Source organism: Vipera berus (assembly GCF_964194415.1).
Source record: "Vipera berus genome assembly, chromosome: 9".
Lineage (NCBI taxonomy): Eukaryota > Metazoa > Chordata > Lepidosauria > Squamata > Viperidae > Vipera > Vipera berus.
The window spans coordinates 13,582,753-13,608,607 of NC_138212.1; the positions used below are offsets into that span (position 1 = coordinate 13,582,753).

General features: G+C 42.3%; 1 protein-coding gene across 3 annotated transcripts; it reads left to right on the forward strand.

The window, feature by feature from the left end:
• Positions 1–360: 360 nt before the first annotated feature.
• Positions 361–24,282, forward strand: KDF1 (keratinocyte differentiation factor 1). 3 transcript variants are annotated; one of them, XM_081334409.1, is made up of 5 exons: positions 361–555; positions 11,500–11,566; positions 12,565–13,657; positions 16,557–16,637; positions 23,165–24,282. In XM_081334409.1, exons 3-5 carry the CDS (start codon positions 12,586–12,588, stop codon positions 23,245–23,247), a joined length of 1,236 nt encoding a protein of 411 aa, XP_081190535.1. In that variant the 5' UTR covers positions 361–555; positions 11,500–11,566; positions 12,565–12,585; the 3' UTR covers positions 23,248–24,282. The 3 variants fall into 3 exon arrangements, with proteins under 3 accessions (XP_081190535.1, XP_081190536.1, XP_081190537.1); XM_081334410.1 differs by having other exon boundaries at positions 378–791; XM_081334411.1 differs by having other exon boundaries at positions 379–469.
• Positions 24,283–25,855: the final 1,573 nt, after the last annotated feature.

A 25,855-nucleotide genomic window follows, 5' to 3' on the forward strand; every position in this document is an offset into this window, starting at 1 on the left:
GCGCTGTTCCCAAGGCTCTCCTAGGTGAGTGGGGTCTCCGCCAGAATTCCGAAGCAGACAGACGACGCATCAGATAAAATTCCCCCGTGCCGCGGAGCATGCACAGAGTTCCTTCCGGAACCGCTCCCTAACTCCAAGATACGCTGAGCTTTCTCGCTGACCTGAGAGCCAGCGAGGGTCAGCTGGCCCGAGGGCAAGGAGCAGAACCGGGTGCCCGCCATGGCCGTCGGTGGCGTCGCTTTCCCCCCCCCCTTCTCCTCCCCCCCCCACCCCGCATCCCATCCCCGAGAGGGCCAGCCTGCCTTCCGGAGAAGCGTGTCCTTCCAGGCAGATCGTGCGTCACGTGGCCCAGGTGAGGGAGGGGCCCAGACGCGGTTCACCTGGCTGGGCAGGTAATGGCAAGGCGGGGCTGGGGGCAACGATTTCCCAGGAGGGGGGAAAGAAGGACGACCCTCGGTGTGGGGAAAAGGTGAGCTCGCCACCCCCACCCCCCCTTCCGGGGCCCCGGAGCGGCTGGAGGCCTTCCGCCAGGAAGTCGAGGCAAGCTTGGCCCAGGTAACGCCGGGGGTGACACTTCCCCCTTGGATGCTTCGCTCCCTTCCTCCGCCTGTGCAGCGCTCCCGCCCCCGGCCCAATTTGGGGGGACTCTTCCGTCGCTACGGGTCTTTTTTCGCCCCCGAGGATCCCTCTTGACTCTGGGGAGGAGACCGGAGGCCAGGCCAACTCCGAAGGGCTGGGCCAGCGAAAGTTTGACATTTGCACCGCCGTGGGTCGCCGGCGCTGCGGAACAGGTAACCTCTCGCGTTTTGTTTTGCCTTCTGTAAAACTCAAGAACTCGCCCCCCTCCACGCTCCCCAAAAGCCCTACATTCCGCGTGGAGACCCCCTAAGGTCCGGTAGATCCCACGGCAGACTTTCTAGCCAATCAATAGGCTAGGTTGCATTCTTACCTGTAGAAAGTTTGCTGGGATTTAGGTCAGCCACTCCGGGCACGGTTCATTAACACACACACCCCCCCCCAAAAAAAAAAGAAAAGAAAAGGGGAATGGCCCGACTGGCAATTCAGTCCTGGTAGGGGAAAATAAACACCGCCCCCCCCCCTTCCCTGTCCAGATGTTTTGGACTTCAACTCTCAGCAGCCCCGACCAGCAGCAAGGGGAAGTGGGAGTTCTAGTTCAAAAAAATCTGGAAGTTGCCCAGTTGTCTTCCCCCCCCCTCTCACAAGGCTGAGGTGCCTTTCAGGACATTTCTTCAGAAGGATTTTATTTGCATGTTTGATTAATGAATGTTATTGATTTGAAAGTTTAGCTAATCTGATGGAAGACTGTCTGCACCCAGCTCTTTATAATGCTACAGGTCAGGCCAAATGATCAACACTTCATAACATATGGATCCACCCATTTTCTCTCTTTTTAACCAGTGACTGGAACTTTATTTGAACTGTAAAGAGACCCCCGCCCCCGCCGCCCCACCCATATATTTAGAAGAGACTTCCTGAATCGTAAAGCAGCTACTCAATCTTGTCTTTCCATTCATCAGAGTCCTGTATTAAAGTAGTCCAAATTCTGTTTTCTTATTTTATTTACAAAGACAACATGCCCCCAAATAAGTGACATTTCTTCTAAAATATTAGGTCATGGCTGATTATTGAGAAACAACAAAGCTTTACTATTGGAAAAGTTGTGTGTCTCTGTTAGTAGTAGTAGGAATTAGATGGGAAGTAACAGGAAATTGCTGATGGGTGGGGGCAATTCCCACAAGGAATTTGTTAAAATGACACATAATAGGCATGGTTCATTCGGGTGATTTGGGGAAGGTTTGGAAATGTGAGCCAACTCAGATTTGTTCAACACAATATTGGTAACTCACATGTTTGCATTCTAATGGGGAATATTAGTATAGAGGTTTATTGTTCTTGGCTGTTATGCTTTGGACTTAACCTTTTAACTATACTAAGCATTATATTACATAATTAAGCCTTATATCAACCATTTGAAGTGTTATTCTCAGTGCACCTCCAACATTAATTTACATATTTCTTTTATGTATGAAGAAATGAGATATTTACACGATTATTCCACAAGAAGGAAAAACTCATGAATTTGTTTATCAGTTCAAAGTATGAAAATAAATGTACCTCTGCCATCTAACAAATACATTTTAATACTTCTGCCAGTCCACAGCAAAAGCTTACAAAACATTAATTCCTATTAAAAGTTTGGAAGCCATTGCCAGTCAATACTCTGTTGTGCAAACTATGTTATGGTTTAGTGTGATCCATGATTCTACTAAACTTTTATTATTATGAAATTTACTTGCTGCCCATCTTGTATCTAATGACCTTTGGTGGCTTTACAACATAAAATAGTTATATATTTGGTATGACCTAGAAAACATGGATTTATTAAGGTTTCTTCATAAAAATAACCCAAACTCTGGTTGGCTGTTGATATTTGCAATTGTTTACTATGAAGTCAACTGGACTAGAGCAGCATTTCTCAAACAGACTTTATTCTGGCCCACTTTATTTTGTTTATTTGTTTGTATTCCACCTTTATTACTTTTACAGAGGTCTTCAAACTTGGCCCTTTTATGACTTGTGGACTTCAACTCCCAGAATTCCTTGGCCAGCATGCATGGCTGAGGAATTCTGGAAGTCCACAAGTCATAAAAGGGCCAAGTTTGAAGACCCCTGCTTTTACATATACCTCAAGGTGGCAAACATATCCAAATAGGAGCTTCCTCCTCCTATTGTTCCCACAATAATAACCCTGTAAGCTGTGTTGGGTTAGAGTTAGGGTTGGTGTGTGACTGGCCCAAGTCACCCTGCTAGCTTTCAGGACTAGAACTCCTGTCTTCTGGTGATTGGCTCAGCGTCACCCAGGTGGCTTTCATGGATAAAGTGGGACTAGAACCAGGTTTCTAGCCTGGTGCCAAACTGGCAAATTTTACATTCATCTAACTCAGGGGTAGGCAACCTCGGCTCTCATGGACTTCAACTCCCAGAATTCCTGAGTCAGCATAGTTGACTCAGGAATTCTGGGAGTTGAAGTCCATGAATCATAAAAGAGCTGAGGTTGACTATCCCTAAAGGAAAGATAAGCCTTGATCATGAATAGTTTGGTAACATTCAGATTTTATTAATAGATTATTCTATCACCCAAGCCTTATTGCATATGTACACACTCCCAGTTTTTGTTGAGACTTCGTGTGAAATGCTGAGATTTTTGTTAAGGCCTTCTCAACCTGATTGTGGCTATTCTAACAGACAGCCCTCCCCCTAAGCTGGCTTCACATTTGACACTAAGCCATCATTTCATCTGATGTAGCATGACATGGAAATTCAGCCATTGTGGTTGCCAAACCATAATTATTGACTTAGTATGCAAGTATGTAATTTGGCCTGTGTAAACCAGGTCACTTTAGCTGATTTAACATCCAGGATTAAAAGAAAAACCTGGGGCTGAATGCAAGGGCTGAACGTGGCCCAGACAGCTTGTTTGGATCTGCTCACTTGCTTGGTGTCCTCATATTGAATTGTGATTGCTCTCCCATCACTAGTATAGAAGTGAAATTCAGTGGGCATGCCGAGGAGCCTCTGTGTGTCTGGAAGGTGAAGAGTGAACCAGCTGGTCCTTCATGTCTGTGAAAGCAGTGAAAATGTCTCAAAGCAGTCATTTCTAGACTGAAATTATTACAGTTAATTCACTGCATCCAGCTCTGCAAACATTTTCTTTGGGGCTTGATGTTACTATCTTATTCTACTGCACCAAAGGGTGTCGGAAGTCAATGCCTTTTCTTTCTTTTTACCTTCTTTTCTACATTTTTCTCTTCCTCTGTTTTTCCTATTATTCACTTTTGTATGTTTGTATTTTATATTAAAAGCTAATAAAAAGGATTAACTTCAAAAATTTTCTTCTTTGGCTCTTATGCTTGCAGACTTGCATAATGGCCAGATTCAGGAAGCACACTTAACCCTAATCCCTAGTTAACAGCATGCAATTGGTATGTCCAGATAATGTGCTACACCTTACAGATAATCCTCAACTTACGACCACAATTGGAACTGGAACTTCCATCACTAAGTGGGTCATCATATGACCATGACTGATTTTATATGGCCTTGTTTGCCACAATTCCTAAGTAAATCATATGACTTTGCCCATTGACTTTGTTTATCTGAAGCTGCCTGGGATGGTCACAAATGGGGATAGGGTGACCCTGGGATGCTGCAACCATCAGAAATAGATGCTGGTTGCCAGGCACCCAAATTTGGGTCACGTGACTGTAGGAACACTTTGGTCATAAGTGGGTGGACCGGTAAGTAAGTCACTTTTTTTTAGCACAGTCATAACTTTGAAAGATCATTAAACAAATGGTCTAGGTTGTTTATGGTTAGGACTGCCTGTACTTAACATGATGGCCTGGATCCCATAGCATACTAAGATTGTGTTTATTGCGTTGTCACAATGCCCTGAATCCCCAAACTGCCCAACCTGTTTTAGTCTAGTTTGGCATGTTGTGTGAACATAGTCACCCGCAGTTATATCACTAGTTTTGGAGATTATTTAGAAAATGGGGAAATGTTTCAGAGTATGGTCTGATACCCCTTCATGGATTACTGCCTTGTCGTGGCGAAGGGGCTTGCGTAATTCAATGAAGCTATGAGCTATGCCGTGCAGGGCCACCCAAGACGGACAGGTCATAGCTGAGAGTTCTGACAAAACGTGATCCACTGGAGAAGGAAATGGCAACCCACTCCAGTATCTTTGCCATGAAAACCCTATGGACAGTACCAAAAGGCAAAACGATATGACGCTGGAAGATGAGCCCCTCAGGTTGGAAGGCGTCCAATATGCTACTGGGGAAGAGCAGAGGGCTAGTACTAGTAGCGCCAGAAAGAATGAAGCGACTGGGCCAAAGCCGAAAGGACGCTCAGCTGTGGATATGTCTGGTGGTGAAAGGAAAGTCCGATGCTGTAAAGATTTTTTCTCCATAGGAACCTGGAATGTAAGATCCATGAATCAAGGAAAGCTGGACGTGGTCAAACAAGAGATGACAAGACTGAACATCGACATCTTAGGTATCAGCGAACTAAAATGGACAGGAATGGGTGAATTTAATTCAGATGACCATCAGGTATACTACTGCGGGCAAGAATCCCTCAGAAGAAATGGAGTAGCCTTCATAGTCAATAAAAGAGTAGGGAAATCAATACTGGGATACAATCCTCAAAATGACAGAATGATCTCAGTTCGAATCCAAGGCAAACCATTCAATATCACAGTAGTCCAAGTCTATGCCCCAACCACCAGTGCTGAAGAGGATGAAATTGACCGGTTCTATGAAGCCCTACAGCACCTTATAGAAGTAACACCAAAAAATGATGTCCTTATCATCATGGGGGATTGGAATGCTAAAGTAGGAAGCCAAAAGATAACTGGAATAACAGGCAAGTTTGGCCTTGGAGTACAAAATGAAGCAGGGCACAGGCTGATAGAATTTTGTCAAGAGAATACAATGGTCATAGCAAACACTCTTTTCCAACAACCCAAGAGACGGCTCTACACATGGACATCACCAGACGGTCAACACAGAAATCAGATTGACTATATGCTCTGCAGCCAAAGATGGAGAAGCTCTATACAGTCGGTAAAAACAAGACCAGGAGCTGACTGTGGCTCAGACCATGAGCTTCTCCTCGCAAAGTTTAGGCTTAAACTGAAGAAAGTAGGGAAAAGCACTAGGCCACTCAGGTATGAATTAAATCATATCCCTGTTGAATATACAGTAGAGGTGACAAATAGATTTAAGGAATTAGATCTGATAGACAGAGTGCCTGAAGAACTATGGACAGAGGTTCGCGACATTGTACAACAGGTAGCAACCAAAACCATCCCAAAGAAAAAGAAATGCAAGAAAGCAAAATGGCTGTCTGAGGAAGCCTTGCAAATAGCTGAGGAAAGGAGGGAAGCGAAAGGCAAGGGAGAAAAACATAGATATGCCCAATTGAATGCAGAATTCCAGAGAATAGCTAGAAGAGATAAGAATGCCTTCTTAAATGAACAGTGCAAAGAAATAGAAGAAAACAATAGAATAGGGAGGACCAGAGATCTTTTCAAGAAAATTGGAGAGATGAAGGGAACGTTTAATGCAAAAATGGGCATGATAAAGGACCAAAATGGCAGGGACCTAACAGAGGCAGAAGAGATTAAGAAGAGGTGGCAAAATTACACAGAAGAACTATACAAGAATGAGCTTAACGTCCCAGATAATCACAATGAGGTGGTCACTGACCTCGAGCCAGACATCCTAGAATGTGAGGTGAAGTGGGCCTTAGAAAAGCTGAGCAACAACAAAGCTAGTGGAGGTGACAGTATTCCAGCTGAGCTATTCAAAATCTTAAAAGACAGTGCAGTAAAAGTGCTACACTCAATTTGCCAGCAAATTTGGAAAACTCAACAGTGGCCACAGGATTGGAAAAGATCAGTTTACATTCCAATTCCAAAGAAAGGCAGTGCCAAAGAATGTTCAAACTATCGCACCATTGCACTCATTTCTCATGCTAGTAAAGTCATGCTTAAAATCCTACAAGCTAGACTTCAGCAGTATGTGGATCGAGAACTACCAGAAGTACAGGCAGGATTTCGAAGAGGCAGAGGAACTAGAGATCAAATTGCCAACATACGCTGGATCATGGAGAAAGCTAGGGAGTTCCAGAAAAACATCTACTTCTGCTTCATTGACTATGCTAAAGCCTTTGATTGTGTGGATCATAACAAACTGTGGCAAGTTCTTAAAGAGATGGGTGTACCAGACCATCTTATTTGTCTCTTGAGAAACCTATATGCGGGTCAAGAAGCAACAGTGAGAACTGGACACGGAACCACTGATTGGTTCAAAATTGGGAAAGGAGTCCGGCAAGGCTGTATACTGTCGCCCTGCCTATTTAACTTATATGCAGAGCACATCATGAGAAAGGCAGGGCTAGATGAATCAAAAGTTGGAATTAAGATTGCCGGAAGAAATATCAACAACCTAAGATACGCAGATGATACCACTCTAATGGCAGAAAGTGAAGAAGAACTAAAGAGCCTCTTGTTGCGGGTGAAGAAGGAGAGTGCAAAACTTGGGTTGAAACTTAACATTAAGAAAACCAAGATCATGGCATCCGGCCCTCTCAATTCTTGGCAAATAGATGGGGAAGAAATGGAGGTAGTGACAGATTTTGTTTTCCTGGGCTCCAAGATCACTGCAGATGGGGACTGTAGCCAAGAAATTAAAAGACGCTTGCTCCTGGGGAGGAAAGCCATGGCAAATCTAGACAGCACACTAAAAAGCAGAGACATCACCCTGTCAACAAAAGTGCGTATAGTCAAGGCTATGGTCTTCCCAGTTGCAATGTATGGCAGTGAAAGTTGGACCATAAGAAAGGCTGAGCGCCAAAGAATTGAGGCCTTTGAACTATGGTGCTGGAGAAGACTCCTGCGAGTCCCTTGGACTGCAAGGAGATCAAACCGGTCAGTCCTAGAGGAGATCAACCCTGACTGCTCTTTAGAAGGCCAGATCCTGAAGCTAAAACTCAAATACTTTGGCCACCTAATGAGAAGGAAGGACTCACTGGAGAAGAGCCTAATGCTGGGAAAGATCGAGGGCAATAGAAGAAGGGGACGACAGAGAATGAGGTGGCTGGATGGAGTCACTGAAGCAGTAGGTGTGAGCTTAAATGGACTCCAGAAGATGGTAGAAGACAGGAAGGCCTGGAGGAATGTTGTCCATAGGGTCGCAATGGGTCGGACACGACTTCGCAGCTAACAACAACAATGGTCTGATAGTTTTTTAAGCCTAAATGCTTGCTTAACCCTGCACCTGTGCTGAATGTGCCCTTGGAGGATCGAAGTTGTTGTGTACTGGGTTCTTTGCAGCAAGCAGGAGACGAGGCGAGAGAGTTCAGGCAGGAACATGCTTTATTGAATGCAGGAACTGAACTGTTAACCAAGGCTTCTACGCAGCTATTTATACTCTGGCCACTAGGCGGCGGCCAATAGGTTTGAAGGAGCCTATTGCCGCCCTAGAGCCAACCAATGGTGGTCCTAGAGACTGCTTATCTGAGGAGCCAGCAACCATTACCCAGCTCCCTGATTAAGCAATCTCAAACAGCATTCAAACCCATGAGGTACAGTTCAAGTAAAACAGGCCCAATACATTACAGAGGTATTTGTTTAACTATTATTTTTTAGCCGCCTCTGTTTGTATGTGTTCTGCAGGCTGCTAGGTTCCTTGGATGCCCAAGTGACAAGCATATTTTAAAATACCTCTCTTGCACTCCCCTTCCTGCCTCCAAATCAGGTTCTGTTGCACTTTCACACAGTGCTTGGAGGTATGGCCCACAGTTCAGGAAAAGCAAGACAAAATATACCTGAGCAATAGTTGGTGACCTTAGTAAAAAATATATTTATATAGCTGCAATGGTGGTAGCTTGAGCAATAGATGTTGGAGGTGATTAAAAGGAGGCGAATGGATCAAATCTTCACTCTTCCTCAGTTTTGCACTCCTGCAATAATTTTTATAAGTACCTTGCAGGAAATTTTCCTAGGATTTCATCTCATGCACCAAAATCTCTATTACTAACGCATGCTAGAATTCTGACTGCATTTGTTTGTAAAGTTGAAATTTATGTCAAAAAGGTTTGTTAACTTTGACCTAACTAATCCTTCCTGGGAGATTTCCCAGATGCCAGGCAGCACAGCAAACATAGCCTATTTGTCTTGCAAAAATGGCACTCTTTCTTCCCTCTTAAGAAAGTATTTTTCAAAATTCTACCGGGTTTAGTTTATTTGGAAATAGCAGTCAGAAATCAGAGATTCCATAACTGGGAGGGAGGGAGGGAGGCACAGAGTGGGAGAGGGGGGGGAGAGAAGGAAGATTGAATACTACTGTAGTATCTGACTTGTAGCCTCATAAACTCTCCAGGATACATAGATGGAATGTGCTGTGACCAATTTGTTTAACAAAGAAGATATGTCATCTTTTGGTTATTCATTTCAACATCACCAGTTTATCATAGTTAGATTGGATGTCCTGCAAGCCAGGTCTGTTTTCCTAACTTACCTTTACCTGTTCCCTAAATACCAAAAAGTATATTAAGCAAGACAGATCAGGATATATTTCATGTTCTTAATTGCAAGAAGAATACACAGTTCCCGGCATATGCTGTCTATTGTGTTGCTATCGCATTAGTGAGCCCTGGTTGAGCAGTGGTTAGAATGCAGTATTGCAGGTAAACTCTGCCGACAAGCAGGAGTTTGATCCTGACAGGGCTCAAGGTTGACTCAATCTTCCATCCTTCCGAGGCTGGTAAAATGAGGACCTGGATCTTGGCTATCAGTCTGAATTGCTACTACAGGTCAAGTTACAACCATTCGTTTAGTGAAAAAAGTTATAACAGCATTGGAAAAAGTGACTTATGATTGGTCCTCACACATATAACCGTCACAGGATCCCTATAGTTTCATGATCAAAGTTTGGGCGCTTCACAACCAGTGTATATTTACTAACAGTTGCAGTGTCCTGGAGTCATCGCTACTGTTGTAATCACTATTTGTAATATTCTCAGCCGGCTTCTGACGAGCAAAATCAATGAGGGAAGCTAGAATCACTAAAAAAACTGCATGATTCATTTAATAACCATGGCAAAAAGTTCATAAAATCAGGCCTGATTCATTTAACAGTTGCATTGCTTAGCAACAGAAATTCTGTTTCCAGTCGTAGTCATAGGTTGAGAACTACCTGTCTTGAGCTATATTCCATTTTTGAAACTTCCCCATGTGTTGTTCTTCAGCATCTACTTCTAGAGCAGGGGTAGGCAACCTTGGCTCTTTTAAGACTCGTGGATTTCAATTCCATGCTGGCTGGCTCAGGAATTCTGGGAGTTGAAGTCCACGAGTCATAAAAGAGCCAAGACTGCCTACCCCTGCTAACTAAACTCCTTTTTTAAAAATACGTTTTATCAATTTTTTAACATAATCACCTTAATATTTGGTAAACAGTGTGTTGTCTGGGTTTACATTTAAGAAACATTCACTAACAGTTGATTTCTATAATCTATAATCCACATAATAACTTTACTTGATTTCCTCTTTTTCCCATAATGTTCTCTTTTACCAACTTTAAGTTAATACAATTCTTGTTGTTCTAATGAATGATGGTTGAGTATAAAAGTTTTCTAACATTTCTACAGATAATAATCACATCGATATAAGATTCCTTTTCTATCTAGTCATTCTGGTTGTCTCATCATAGATCCTATTTACAGTTCTTGTTTACATTTGTTTTTCCCACAATGTTCAAAACATTCTTACTGGTTAAGATTTTCTCAAAGTTAATTACATTTAAATATTTAAGTCTATTTTTTCTCATGTAAGCCAACCCGATGCTTTTACCTTTCTTAAGGAATAAATAAGACTAAAAAAAAAAGATAGGATACTACTTAAAATCCCAAAACTTTCCTAGCTACTCTGAAGCAAGAGGTGGAATCTTTGCACATGAGTGGAGGAAGGAGCACTTAAGCATAACAAGCTGTTCATGTAGCCCCAAGCCAAGAATTGGCTTATGTCTGAACAATCCAGTATTTCTTAATAACCTTCTGCTATCCACCCACATTTTTAAAAGAAGAAAACCCAACCATAAGAAAATATAATCTATGAATAAGGCACTCCATGCCAAATATAAAATTCCTGATGGCCATTGCTTTAAATCGGGGATCTTCAAACCTGGCCCTTTTATGACTTGTGGACTTCAACTCCCAGAATTCCTCAGCCAGCGTGCCTGGCTGAGGAATTCTGGGAGTTGAAGTCCACAAGTCATAAAAGGGCCAGGTTTGAAGACCCCTGTTTTAAATCAATATAATATTACAAAAATTGGCCGTTTCACCCCCTTCTCAACATCTCAAATGGCAACATTTGGTTAGGATCTCTGACATCAGCAACCTGAAATTCTTTGGAAAAGCAGATAGGGATTGCTGGCTTTATGATTAGTGAATTCCTTTCTTGGGTTGTTGTGTTTTTTTTATGGTTTCCACCGTGTGGCCAGCTCTCCCATTTAATAGGGTGAGGAAACTGCTTTAGGCAGATGATTCTGGCTGCCATAAAAGGGAAGCAAATACCTCATTTACTTAATTTATTCTCTCTCTTTTTTTTACTGGCAGTAGGCAGGTCATCCTTGTGAGAGTGACTACTTTTTTAAGCTTTACACTGGGGGTGGGGGCGTGGGGGGGTGTAAGAAAGTGACCTCTGCTTGGTTTGAAGCCACAAATTATTCCAGTTTGATGCTTTGCTTGCAGCAATTTTCTTCTTGAATCTCTCTTAACTAATTGATATTTTTCTGTGAATAACTTTTGGTTTGTCTCCAGATAGAAACTGTGCCGGGTCAGAGCCTATCTGCCAAATCATTATATGGTTTAATTCTGTTATTAACTCTTTGTTTTCCTCTGCAAACACAGGGTCTTCTGTCATGGAGGAAGCAGCTCCTTAGATCCTCCGTGGTATCATAAGAAGGCAAAGCAAAAGGTAAAAGAACTCAGAAAACGGAAAGAGGTGTACAGTCGGTGTAGTGGAATGTGAGAATGACCTTGGGAGGGAGGATTGGACATCTGTCGTGTCCACGAAGGAGAGGAAAGAGGGAAGAGGAAAAGGGGGGAAAAAGAAGAAATACTTTGAGTCTTGTAAAACACCTGGTGAGATAGTCAAGAGAAGGACGACAACCAGGAGGACTAAGTATATCTTTTTTGTAAGGTCGCATTAACATAACCTTGCAAAAGTTACTCTCTGGAAAACGAGAGGAGGTCCCTTCTGAGATGCTTCCCACATCCTTCCTCTTTCTGTGGGCTAAGACAGGGGCCCCCAACCCCTGGGCCGTGGCCCACTACCGGGCCATGACTAGTTTGGAACTGGGCCACATGACGTCTCCAGTGATTTGCTTAACAACTGTGGCAAGAACGTTCATAAAATTGAGTGTCGCTCACTTAACAGCCCCTTTGCTCAGCAACTGAAATTCTGGTCCCAGTCATGATTGTAAACGGAGAACTACCTGTAGAAAAGGCTTGCATGTCAGAGGGAAGGCTTATCTCTTACATCAGGGGAGTCAAACTCAATTGCACTGAGGGCCACATCAGCATTGCGGTTGCCCTCAGAGGGCTGGGTGGGTATGGCCTGGGTGGGCGTGGCTAGAGTGTGTATGGCCTACTGGGTGGGCGTGGCCATCTCTACATCATTGGCATCAAGGGTGCCTATGGGGGCCTGGGCAGGAGTGGGACAGATCTGAGGGTCTCTGGCAGAAGGAGATGGGACCGGGGCTAGTGCCAAGGCAGTGGGGGCCGTTCCCTCACTGTTTCCAGGATGGCTTTGTGGGCCGCACGAAACCACTTCGCGGGCTGGATCTGGCCCCCCGGGCCTTGTGTTTGACATGTCTGTCTTAGAAGGAGAGATAAAGATCTTTATTACATCCAATTTGGGTAGCTCTGATCTGATCATATGTGGGATAATTCTCTCTTGTGTTTTTCTATCAGGTCTTTTAGGGGTGGTGAGTCATGCTGGGAAAGAAACAAGGGCATTGCCAAAACATAAGCCATCTCCATCGGCCTCCTCAGGATGTCGCAGTCCCACAGAGGGCCAGTTCTCCTAAGACAAGTGATATTGGCCTGGAAGTCTTTAACAGCTCTACCCCAGAGCTTAAATACATTCGCCGGCCCAGGCGTGACAGAAGAGCCTACAAAGCTGATTCCAAAGATTCCCACGGAGGGGAAGGAGAGACAAATACTTTCATCCCTAGACCTGCAGAAAGCCCCCCGCCCCCAAACTGTCCCAGTCTTTCCCAGGTGTGGAACACCTCCAAAGCCATCTTCTGCTGCCTCATAACCTGTGGGAGCTGCTTCAAGGACTGTCGAGCCAGCATCTCATACAACAGTACCCTGACAGAGGATGGGAAGAACCAGGAGTGCAATGGCCGTTCAACTAACAGTCCGGCCAACAGCTCCCCCAATGAAAAGAACGGTAGCCGAACTGGGAAGGGTACGATGGGAAGCAGTTTTAGCTACCCTGATGTGAAATTGAAAGGTGTCCCGGTCCCACTTTATCCAAACCGGAACCCTAGCTCTGCCACAGACTCTGATTCATGTTACAAGGAACCTTTGCCAGATAGGTTCCCTCAACCCAACATTGAGAAGCAGCCTGCCCCTACGAGCCACCGAAGCTCTGAGGAACATTATTCCTTCCATGAGTCCGATCTTGAGTTTGGTGAGCTGAACAGCTCCATGTCCAGTAGGGAGATTGACGGCCTCATCTTCAGGAAACTCACCGAGCTTTTCAGTGTCCACCAGATCGATGAGTTGGCCAAGTGTACCTCCGACACGGTCTTCCTGGAGAAGACCAATAAGATCTCAGACCTCATCAACAGCATTACTCAGGACTACAATTTGGATGAGCAGGATGCCGAATGCAGGCTGGTCCGGGGCATCATACGCATTAGCACACGCAAAAGCAGGGTCCGACCCCGTGTCCCTGCCCCAAATCTCCCAAGTTCAGGGGAGATCACAAGCCGAGGCAACCCCCTTCATAGCGGCAATGAGACTATGCTGGCATCTGTCCTCACTAGTGAAGAAGGTATGTATGAACTTCCGTTTTGGGGTAGAACATGGTGGCAAACCAAAGACACCATAATTTGGAATGCAGTATGAGTACAGGTAGTCCTCGACTTACAACAGTTGGTTTAGTGACCATTCAAAGTTACAATGGACCTGAAAAAAGTGACTTTCTCACACTTATGACCATTGCAGCATGCCCATGGCCACATGATCAAAATTCAGATGCTTGGCAACTGACTCATATTTATGATGGTGGCAATGCCCCAGGGTTGTATGATTATCATTTATGACCTTCTGACAATCAAAGTCAATGGGGAAGCAAGTTTCACTTAACAACTGTGTTCCTAACTTAACAACTGTGGCAAGAAAGGTGGTAAAATGGGGCAAAACTCACTTAATAGCTGTCTCAGCAACAGAAATTTTGGACTCAATTGTGGCCATAAGTCGAGGACTATCTGTATGTGCTATATGTGAAACACATCTATGTCTTTCTCTTCTGCTTCAATCAAATCTCTCTAAGGCATAGGAATAGAAAAACGTCTCTGCATAGCCTTCCACTAGAAGTGGCATCCTTCAGGTGTGCTAAGCTACAACTTCCATTGGACCCAATCAACCTAACTGATGGGGAAATTATAGGTTACCATTTTCGAGATTTATTTATTTGTAGGGTACCATTTTGAGAGAGGCTAAAGGGACAGGAAGGCCTGGAGGAACGTTGTCCATGGGGTCGCGATGGGTCGGACACGACTTCGCAACTAACAACAACAAAAGGGAGCACATGACTTTAGGGGTGAGGCTGATCATGTGGCCCTCCACATTATCACACCCAGAGTAGCTGGGAGTAGGGTGCTGTTTTCTCACTGAAAAGAGCACCCTACAAATGTGGGGCCATTTGTTACCCTGCATGCATCACCGTTCACAGAATGTGTCTTAGGTCTGCCTAGCTTACACATAGACATAGGTGATTAAGGCATACTGCCTCAAATCCTAGTGGGCAGTCATCTCAGTAGAAGGCTGTTCTTTTCTGCAACAAGCATTTTGCACGCATTCAAAGGAATTATCACTTGCTCCCCTGGAATGCAAAATACAGCCTAAGAGAACAGCAACACTTCTGAACAGCAGCAGCTGTTTCCCTGGCTGCCTTAGTGCAATTGCAACTATTGTCCTCTTTTTTTCACCCCTGGGGCACAGCCCATAGGCTACGGTGCCCAGGTAGGAGCTGGCACAGGCTGCCTGGGACCAGGCACTGTCATCATGGATCAAAATGGCTGTTCAGAGAAGCAGTAGTTGTTAAGTTTCCGACGTATGAGCTTTTCAAGTGACTCTGAGGCATTGTTTACCTTAAAAGTCCTTTATTAGCCTAATACACCGGCAAATGCTTGCTTGAAGGAAGCTGGAATCTGAAATCTCCGCCCTCTTGCACAATATATTAAAACACAATTCTCCACCTTTCTAATTTTGTCATTAATCATATTCTCCAATTAATTTAAAGAATCAGTTTCCCTTCCGTTAGAAGACCCGCCAAAACCTTATCTTCTTAGAGAGAGAGATAGCCTTGAAAGTGCATTCCTACTCATCCCCCCTCCTAACTTTAAACTAAAGCAATACACTAGTCTTAAAGCAATACACAAGTTTAACATATGAAACGGCTACTTCTTCATCTTTTGTCAAGCAATAACATTAGATGTTAGCAGCGTTGACACTGGTGATGGCAGTACTGAGAGGAGGTGATATTAAGGTCCCAACGTAGGACAAATCATGGCAGGGGGATGCACAAATGGGAATAAGGATCTCGAGGAAGATCTTTCACGAGGCCCTCATTCCCATGACAAAACAAAGAAAAACAAGGTTCTCTTCGCTCTGGTACCCTAAACAGAAATAGCCATGGAAACCTAGACTCCATACTAGAGTGGGAGTGGGGTGTTTGGCAGTTTGGCAACAGAGAACTGGGACACTGTAGGCCACTCACCTCCCTCAGGATCCTCCTATACAAGACCTAGAATGTTCTCAGAGGAGGTCCAACAGACTGACTGGAACGTTTCTTTCCAGAGCAGCCCATTTTCCTCCCAGAACAACCAAGAGAGTCATAAACTAAGCTCCAAGGTAAAACAGTGATTTTGGGGGGTGGGGTGGGGGTTGTCTAAGAAAAGGTCCCTTTATGGCTCTATGAAACATAATAATTGAAAGGAAGGAAATGGCATTTGAAGCTGCAGATGTATTTTTTGCTCTGAGAAGAAATATCCTTTTGCAAAAACATACTTGGGCTTCAGTTGGGAACTAAATTGCACCAGCAGATGTTTTAATGTCATTGTTACCAGTAGTCTGTGTGTGTTTAGCAACAGCAGTCGGGACTGGCAACTCAGTCACTAATCAAAGCAGTCACCTGAGCCAAGCCACAACTGTGCTTGTGATCTTACTTCAGCTTCCCTTTGCTTTAGGAAATTGTAAATGTGTGAGGATTGGTTGCAAAGTTGCTTTTTAATCAGTGCTGTGTGAATAACCCCTAAATGGGGCAGTCCCTAAATGAAGATTTTTATACATCTTTTGCCGTCCCATCTGGTGTCCAAGCCTTTCTCTCAGTCTGGGATTCCTCTTTTAAAATGGAATGGCCTATTTTTCTGTGAAATTAAACCTCCTCTGTTCGATAAAAGCTCAAACCTGTGGCACTGCAGGATACTGCCCTCTCCTTTGGCTGCTTCAGAGATCAACACTTTCTTCTCTGCATCCTGATCTTGAGCAGTTCAGGGAGCAAAGAACTGTCTGTTGCTCTCTGCAAAGCGTGCCCTGTCTGATACACATAACTGATCCAACTTTTTTGCCCACATTGACCCTCTTGGGTGAATCCAAAGATACGTAACGTGACCCATCTGACTTGGGCGTCTATTCAAACGTCAACCTTTCTGCTCACTACCTTTCAGATCTACCTGTTCAGATATCGATAGAAACTACAGCAGATGTGCAAGCCAGAAACATGAGGCAAGGTGCCTACAACACAGCAGGTGATTTTTCTTGACATATTTTAGGGTATTGGAGGGCTTTGCTTGGGATTTGGGAGCTTATGACTGTTTGGGCATTGTTGCTTTTCCAAAAGAAATGGGGCTATGGGAGAACTTTCAGACATCTGCAATTTGACCAACTGTAAGGAAGAACTAACAAGTTTCTACCAGGTTATTGCACTGATTTATACTGGATCAATTGACTGGGCCTTCAAGTGATTGTTGACTCCCGGTGACTGCCTGGACAAGTCCCTGCACTTTTCTTGGCAAGATTTCAAAAGTGGTTTGCCATTGCCTGCTTCTTCCTAGGATTGAGAGTAGTGACTGGCCCAAAATCACCCAGCTAGCTTCATGCCTAAGGCAGGACTAGAATTCCTGGTCTCCCTGTTGCTAGATCAGTGCTTTAATCACTACATCACACTGGCTCTCTCTAAAAAAAATAGTGCAGTAATAATGTGTATTGGGAGAATGAGACTGTGTCTTTCTGGATTTAGAAGGAAGCCCCAACTGTCTTTAGTTGTACAGAATTACTTGTCACAAGGAGAATCTATGCCCTGGTGGGCTGCTTCCTCTCCTCCACCTCATGCAATTATTTCTCTGACCAGTACTGTACAAGGTGACTTTCATTCAGCTACTCTAGATGTGGGAGTAACCCTACTTAAATTCCTAATGCATTTTATGTTGCTTTTGAGGTCTCCTCTGGCACATCCAGCATTATATGCACAAAATCCTTTGCTAGTGCTTCCTGGAGCTCACTTGGGAGAAAGTGAAGTAATGGGACAGTTCTGTTTGCTCTGTAAAAGTGAAGGCCCATGTTGCTTCATGAAGCACCTCAAAGCATTGTCAAAGTGAGGCTCCCCTTGAGTAGCTTTGCACAGCCTTACATTGTAGCACCCATGCTGAGCATCCATGCAGATCTATGGGTATTGGCTGTCATGAATTGAATACCCTTCTGGTGATCCAGATGTGTTGTAATTCCAAAAGATTTGAGCCATAGAAGAGAATATTTATAACTCAAGGTGGGGTGGTTTTCTTGCAGACGTTTCATTACCAAACTAGGTAACATCATCAGTGCATTGATGATGTTATCTAGTTTGGTCTGCAAGAAAACCACCAAGCTCAGAGATCACCAAGGGCCCTACAATCTGAGCCATACAAGGAACAATTCCCTCCCTTCCACCCTCTCTCCCTTTCTCTAACTAACCCCACTTGGATGAAACAGTTATAAATGGAATACTAGAGATAGTTCAACATTGCTAATTAGGTCAAAGGTGGAACCAATTATCTATGAAAATGCTATGCTCTGTCTGTTGAATACAGTATATTTAAGCATAGCCTGGAAAGACATTTGGCAGGAATACTTTGATTTAGTTCCCTAAACTGAGTAAGGAATTGGATGACAAGGTCTAATTGCTAGCTCTTTGTTTCTATGACACATGCAAGGCTAAAGGATAAAGTCTGATGGCTTTGCCATTGACTTCAGTATGTGTTTTGTTCATGCATCCATATGACCCTTCAGTATGGATACTCTGTGGATCCCTTTATAACAAGGAGCTCAGAAAAATGAGATGCCTCATCAAACTTGGATAGATTTTCACTTGCTCCAATATAAAGTTGTGGCCAAAATTGTGGAAACCTTTTGGGAAAAATGTACAGTAGAAATGCCACCTTTGGTTAAGTTTCCACCAATTTTTCTTCTAATTTCTTTATAACTGTAGCCTTGTTCACTTGATAATACTATTTTACATCGCTTTCTGGGCAACCCGTCAACTCTTTGCACCATTACTTTAATTTTATTACGTTTTACAAGCTCACTAAATGAAAGAACACAAAAAAACCCAACCAACTTGATAGCTATCACATAACACACTGAAATGTCCTCCTCTCAGCTTCAATTCATGACATCAATAACTGAATCCTACTGTGAACTGATTGGCTCATTGCCAAAACAAGATGACACCTGATTGGCTCCCTAAACACTCGTGTTCATTGGCTACAATCAGATGAAGGAAAGCTACCTAATATTGACCTAAGCAAGTTGTGTTTCCCTTTTCTGCTTATTTGGCTATAACTTTTCATAGAATACAGTACAGATAATTGAACAAACTTTGTTACGTTACATTTTTGATTTAATTATCTTTCCATTGATATATAATTTTATGGTACTACTCCAAAACAAAAGTGGTGTTATTACCCATCAAACCTCAAAAATACACTTTTCCCAAATGGTTTTCACAATTTTGACCACTACTGTAGAATTCCCTCACACTTCTTGTATGTCACGTGAAACTTCTGATATACAAGAGAGAAAGTATGTGAGTGGGCCTTGAATTTTCAATTTATTTATGGCCATGCTCACAATCATTCATGCTTTGTCACTCTCGCTTGGACTCGCTTAATGGAGCTGCCCTTGAAGACCATCCAGAAGCTTCAGGAGGTCCAGAATGCAGCAGTGGTGTACAGGTTTTCCTGTGTAACATCTCTGCTTTAGGAACTGTGCTGGTCGCCAGTTTTCTTCCAGGAGCAGTTCAAAGTATCACTTGCCCCCTTTAAAGTCTTTCAAAGTTTAGGTCTTGAATATCTCTCTTTCTTTCAGTGGCATCTGGCTGTCTAATAAGATTTGGGAAAGGGGACATATCCTAAATCTCTTTTTTTAAGGAACGTCATCTTCAGGGAACCACAGTCTCAGCCACAATCCCCTTTGAAATAGTACATAGACACCCGAAAAAATTATGCTACCCCAACCTGTTGATATTTAAAGGTAAAGGTTCCCCCGCACATGCGTGCTAGTCGTTTCCAACTCTAGGGGCCGGTGCTCATCTCCGTTTCAAAACCGAAGAGCCAGCGCTTGTCCGAGGACGTCTCCATGGTCATGTGGCCGGCATGACTAGACGCCAAAGGCGCACGGAACGCTGTTACCTTCCCACTGGAGTGGTCCCTATTTTTCTACTTGCATTTTTACATGCTTTCGAACTGCTAGGTTGGCAGAAGCTGGGATGAGTAACAGGTGCTCACTCTGTTACGTGGCACTCGGGATTCGACCCGCCAAACTGCCGACCTTCTGATCGACAAGCTCAGTGTCCTAAGCCACTGAGCCACCGCGTCCCTTGTTGATATTTAGGAAAGCCATAAAAAAGTGGCTTTTTCAGACCTCTTTAGACATGGAGGGGTCATGAACAATTTCCCATTAATGTTATTCCGAACATTGCTTTGGCTGTACTACTTGTGCTGGGATTTACTGCTTTCTGATACCGAAATTTACACAATTCTGTGCCAAGAATATTTTTGAGCCACTTTTTAAAGTTAGGTCCTCATTCTAAAATAGCACAGGCATAATGGGTATTTATGATGTTCTATATTACCAAGTGACTCAAGGCAGCAAAAAAAAATTAAAATAATACAAACATTATACAAATATTATTATACAATATACGAAGTATATTGCAACTGAGAATAAAGCACCCATGTAGGCAAATGGTTTAATTTAAATGATACAGAAAACTATGGAAATTTTGCCCTAAAGAAAACTGCTCTGGACGAGTTTACTAGCTTATTTATTTATCAAATATATATGACTGCCAATCTCACAAGAAGTGACTCTAGGCAGTGCACAGTAAACAAAGGATAAAAACACATTTCAAACATACTCATATTAAACATACATACAAAAAAACCCACATTTGATTAACAATGGAACCACTTCAGTACTCTGAGATCCCCTTTTTGCTGTGGTTGTTAAGCAAATCATGGGATCATTAAACAAATCCAGCTTCCCTCACTGACTTTGCTTGCCAGAATCCCCCTGGGAAGCTCATATACAGACATCATGTGATCACAGGATCCTGGAACCATCTTAAACAGGCCAGTTGGCAAATGCCCGAGTTTTCATCATGTGACCATAGGGGACAATGCAATGTCATAAGTGTGAGGACTGGCTGTAAATCACTTCTTTCAGCATTGTCAAAAATTTGAACAGTTATCAGACAGATGGTCATAAATTAAGGACCACCTGTAGCTGCAAAAATACTAGTTTTGAAATCTTGGTTGATTAGGATTTGCCTGTTCACTTAAAGCAAAGTAAGCCACTCAAGAATGAATTACCATAAATCCATTTGAACTATTCTAATACTGGGTCTTAATAACCATGAGCAAGTGCCCATATACATAAATAAATAAATATAACATAGTTTGTAATATATATATATATATATATATATACATAAAACGTAACATTATTCTTTTCCTGATAGCCATGGAGAGAGGCAAATGGTATTCAAGGTATGAACATTTTGTCCTTGGGTGCTTCAGGTTCTGCTGGCTTCTGAGGTTTTTTAAGGCATAACAGAGCCTTAAGGGCTAGGAACTTGTCTTGGCTTTTTAATGCCATCTGAAATTCTCCAATTTCTGAACTCCGTTATCCAGTGCCTGATAACCAAAAAATTAGAGGGAAGGGGGAGGGTGGTCATAAGAATAAATGAGTATAATTATGGGATGTGAGCTCTGGCCTTTAATGGAGACTCTATTGTATCAAGTGGGAAGTAAATCATCCTTCAGATTTTACTAAAAAGAAGAATCTAGCCCTCATGGCTGCTTATTTCTAAGAGGGCTCATTGCTTGCCTGGGACACTGAAGGGTTTCCATGTTACTGTATACCTTTTCATAAGTATATTTTCCCCTTTAAAATAATTGAGAGAATGCCTCGGCAGTGCAGGGTCTTTACTTTTACTACAGTCCTGAAGCCAACTCAATGAAGTTAGGTGAGAAATAAAGCAGAGTGACCATAAAGAACAGGGTTCAAACCTTACCTAATTCTAAACTTCCAAATTCACTTTGCGCATTCATATTGAAGTCAGATCACAGTCCTCATCAAAAGCCTACTTTTAACACACACACACACACACCAACCATGTTTCTTCACTCCAGTAAACAGAAAAGTGATCTTGTCATTCACCTTCAGCTACAATCTAGCGCAGTCAGAAGATAAGCAGAGGATTTTGTTTTGTTGTTTTTTTAAAAAGAGAGATAAAAATAAGGAAAAAATAATAAAAAACATGAATCTATTTTTTTTTAACTCATTTCCCTTGATAAAGGGCAAAATATATGAAGAAGAAAAGATTCTAGTAATTATTGAAGCAGTCGTTTTAACTGTGTTTTATCAAGCAGTAAATATTTTGCCCAGTCCTGCTTTTGAAAAAAAGCCTCCATCCCAGGTGGCTGTTTTTACCTGCTGCCTCTTTGGAGAGTTGAAGCACCTTATGCTGCATCAACAGTGCTCCTTAACTAGGTTTGAAGGACACTTAATCATGATAAAGGGGAAAAACTATTTTTCTACTGTTCCCAAGGGAATCCCAGGGATGTCTTCATGTACTTCCCAGGAATTGAGATCAATTCAAAGACATCTACATATTTCTATAATGGCTTGGTTGAGCTACACCTTCTCAGCTGGACATGGGAATGGCTGGGTGAATTTCTTTGGTTTAGCATGGACTATTGGGGCAGGTTTAAACAGGGCTGGGTATCCATAACTGCAGTGCTGTTAAATTTGGCTGAGAATGTGAGCTTTTCATCTTTCCAGTTTTAAAGCATGCATCCATCCCACTCTTATGGCTACAGAGAGCCTCTTACAAATGTTCAATGGAAGGTTAATGGAATCTGGTTCAAGGTCTTAGAGTTTCTAAGGCTTTCGTGTTCTTTCTTTTGACAAGCACGAAATGGGATTTCAAAAATGCCGAGAAAGACTTTTCTTTTAAATAAAAACAAGCAGAGCCATTTTCTAAGCATCACACAGTTCTTGAATGTAGCACGTGGATTTCATTGCCAGAATAACAGAAATCAAGGAAGGCACTGTGTATTTTTCTTGTCCATTATTTCGACTGTTTACATTTGTTGGAATTTGCACTGTTTGAATTTTTTTTTTCCACTTGCATGAGTGGCTTCCTGTCCTATTGTGTGTGCATGCGTGTGTGTATTATTTAAACAGAATTTTACATAAGATCAAAAAGTTACAAACACATAGAAAAAAGAAAAAAATTAAAAGAATGGGGAAAAGTGAAGGTCAGCAAAAAGCAAAGAAAAAAAGGAAGAAAAGATATTTAAGGAAGCCATTTCTGACCTCTTTTTTGGCACTTATAAAACTGATAGTTAGCATCTGTACCCTGGCAAATTCCATATTTTAGTTCCCTCTTTCTCATAAGCAATCCATTTTAATCAGTGAATCCCAAAATCAACAGTTCATATTTATCCATTTCCAGTGCTTCCTGTCCTATTTTGGAGGGAGGAGGAGAGCAGCTAAAAATTATGGCAGTGCCAGATGTCCATTCTACAACAGTCATCTTCACATTCTAGATTTTAAAAAGAGTTTTATGCAAATCAATACAGTTTTCAAATTATTCACAAAACAGAGAGATTTTTATTGGGGGGAAATTTTATATGCAGCCGTGGTTACAAAATATTGTTCCATCTTATCTTTTCAGTATGTCTTATCTTAGCTTTTATTTCTTATATGTATAACTCTGTTCCGTCCCCTGCAGGATCCCCATTAAGTAGAGGTTCTTCTTTTCAAGATACAGAGACAGATTCCTCTGGGGCCCCTCTGCTTAAAGTTTATTGCTGAGAAACGTGGACCTTGCGAATTCCCAGAAGCAGTGAGACTTTAAGTCAGCCTCACCAGAGAACAGTTCAGAAGTGATGGATAATGGAGTCTGATGCAAGTCATCATCAACTATGCCTTCCAAGGAATACTTGATTTCTCTTGCCATTTTCCAAGGTTGATCCTGCTGTAAACTTGCTTTAAGGTGACTGTTGGTGCATTTTGACAATGTTGATCTCTGCTTCAGATGTGAACAGAAGTGATGAAGCAGTTACAGCTTTTTGCACATATCTTTTCCCTTGACCATTCTGCTCTCCCCTTGCCCTTGTCAAATAAGAACTGACCTCTGCATTTTCCTTTCCAGAATAAAAGAGATCTTCTGCCTGTCAGGCTTATTCATCCAACAGACGATCTGTCAGTGACTTGCCATTCGTTTCCTCATTTAGAATTCAGATTTGATTGTTCTCATGTAATTCTCCTGGTCCTTAAAATATGCACTCTTCATTGTAAATAACCCACCAGAACTCGGATTGTGAGACATTGTTGATTTAGGGAATATGACAGTTCCTCCGTTGAAATTTTCAGAAAATCTTGCTGTTTTTCCTGTAGTTTAATTTCGTTCTCTTTTCTTTTCTCCCGTCTCAATTGAACCAAGGGGTTGCCTAGACTGGGAATGCAAAGTTTGGGGGGGGGGCTGTTATTGCATCTGAGGGTATTTTGATTCCTACTGTGCTTGGTGGTGTTTTTTTAAAAAAACAAATAAAATTATATTTAAACAATGAATGTTGCAAAGTCACCCCCTTTGTCTCATACAAAGGGACTAATTTAATAGCTAGACATTCTGAGAGTTGTAATTCCAACAAAACTGGAGAACACACTAGGTCGGAGAAAGATAATTTAATGGATGGCATCTGAGAAAGGAATAGAATGCTCTCCGTTTTTTAGTAAATAAAGGTTTTGCACAGTGCTCTAGTGGTTGCTTCTGGCTCCATTAGGAAATAAAATTTGACTCATGTGTATAAAAATGTCATTTGGCATCAATAATATTGATATAAAGAAGTGAGGTATCATTAATGTGTTCTTGAAATTTATTTAAGTAGTGTTGCCAGACTCTTTCACTACCAAAATGGTGCAGCCTATAAAACGAGACTTACAGGATGAAACAAATTCTAAATATTCCAACATGTGGTATTGCTTGTTGATTTAAACAGCTGAATGGTTACTATGAGGGGAAGATGCAAAATAACAAAGCTGCTATACTTCTTTGCACTTGGAAGACCTATTTTGCCTGACTCATTCAGGAAAGGGTGAGAACTAACATAAACATAGGAAGCAGACAAGTAAAGTTTTCACCAGTGAGAAAGTAGCCCACTCAGATGCCCTGCAAAAATTCATTGTTGCGAACAGAAACATTACTTTTGGGTGGAATTCAAATATGTGAACAACCGGTTCTCTGTGTGGATCCCACTTCCAGAAGTCCATTCTGGGCCTGGGCAACAAAAAATTAGCTACCGGTGTTCTGCCTAAGTGGTGCGAACTGGCTGAATCCCACCACTGGGGGTGGTATTTAAGATACATTGCAGCTTCATACCTAAAGTGGGACTAAAATTCATAATCTGGTCTCTAGTCTGAAGTTACTACACCAAACTGGTTCTATGGTGTAGCTGAGCCAAAAATAATTTGGTTCTAGTATCAAACACAGATAATCAGATGAGATTGTCTGCTACTTGTAGAGTGGTGGATAGATTGCTATTTTGGTTTGAAGATCTGGAAATGACCAGTGCCAGTTATTAGCAGGGCTGAACTGGGGAATGATCCTGGACACAACAATGCTCCAGCAAAAGTCAGAAACTACTAGAGCTCCACTATCAAATCAAGGATGAATAAAGTATTAAATATAATCCTGGTTTTTAGCAACAGCAGCCTAAAGTGGTGACTAGCAATCAGTAGGAGCTACTTCTCATTAAGTTAACACGCCTTTTCTTTGAAAGTTTGTTCTGAAAAATGGAAGTATTTTGGAGGGCAATTTAAGTTTTAGCCAAAGAAAAAAAAAGAGAGAAATTGCCTATAGTGCAGGCAAAAAATGTGTATCTTCTTCAGGAACACGCTAGGGGAATTCAAAGGTTACAGTGCCCTGGACTTGAAGAACCAGTTTTCTCCCTCTCTGCTGTTAATCACACACAAACACACACACAAAATGACCATCACTATCAATATGTCTGTTACTAATGTCTATGTAAAAAGAAGTATTACTACACTTCTTTCCATTACTGCCATCTTCTTGTCTAATGAGAAAAGCATTGGTCTAGATCCCTCTGATCATTTCAAATATTGAATTATCACTTTGATAGAATAGGGTGGAGGCCAGTATGATTATGCTGTCCTCTTTCCTAGGCGACATGGAAACAAAACTGGAGGAATTACAACGAATTGCTCAGTCTTCGTAGCAATTCCACTTTTTTCCTTTTCAAGGTTGCAGGGTAATGATGCACTAGAGAGCAAAATGTTCAGGCATCAAGGCCTTGGCTGGACTCCATGCAAACAACCTTTTCTCTCTGTCCCACCATGATAAAAACAAACATCCTATGAAAATAGACTTCAACCTTAAGTCCAGCATAGTGTATTTGTCGTT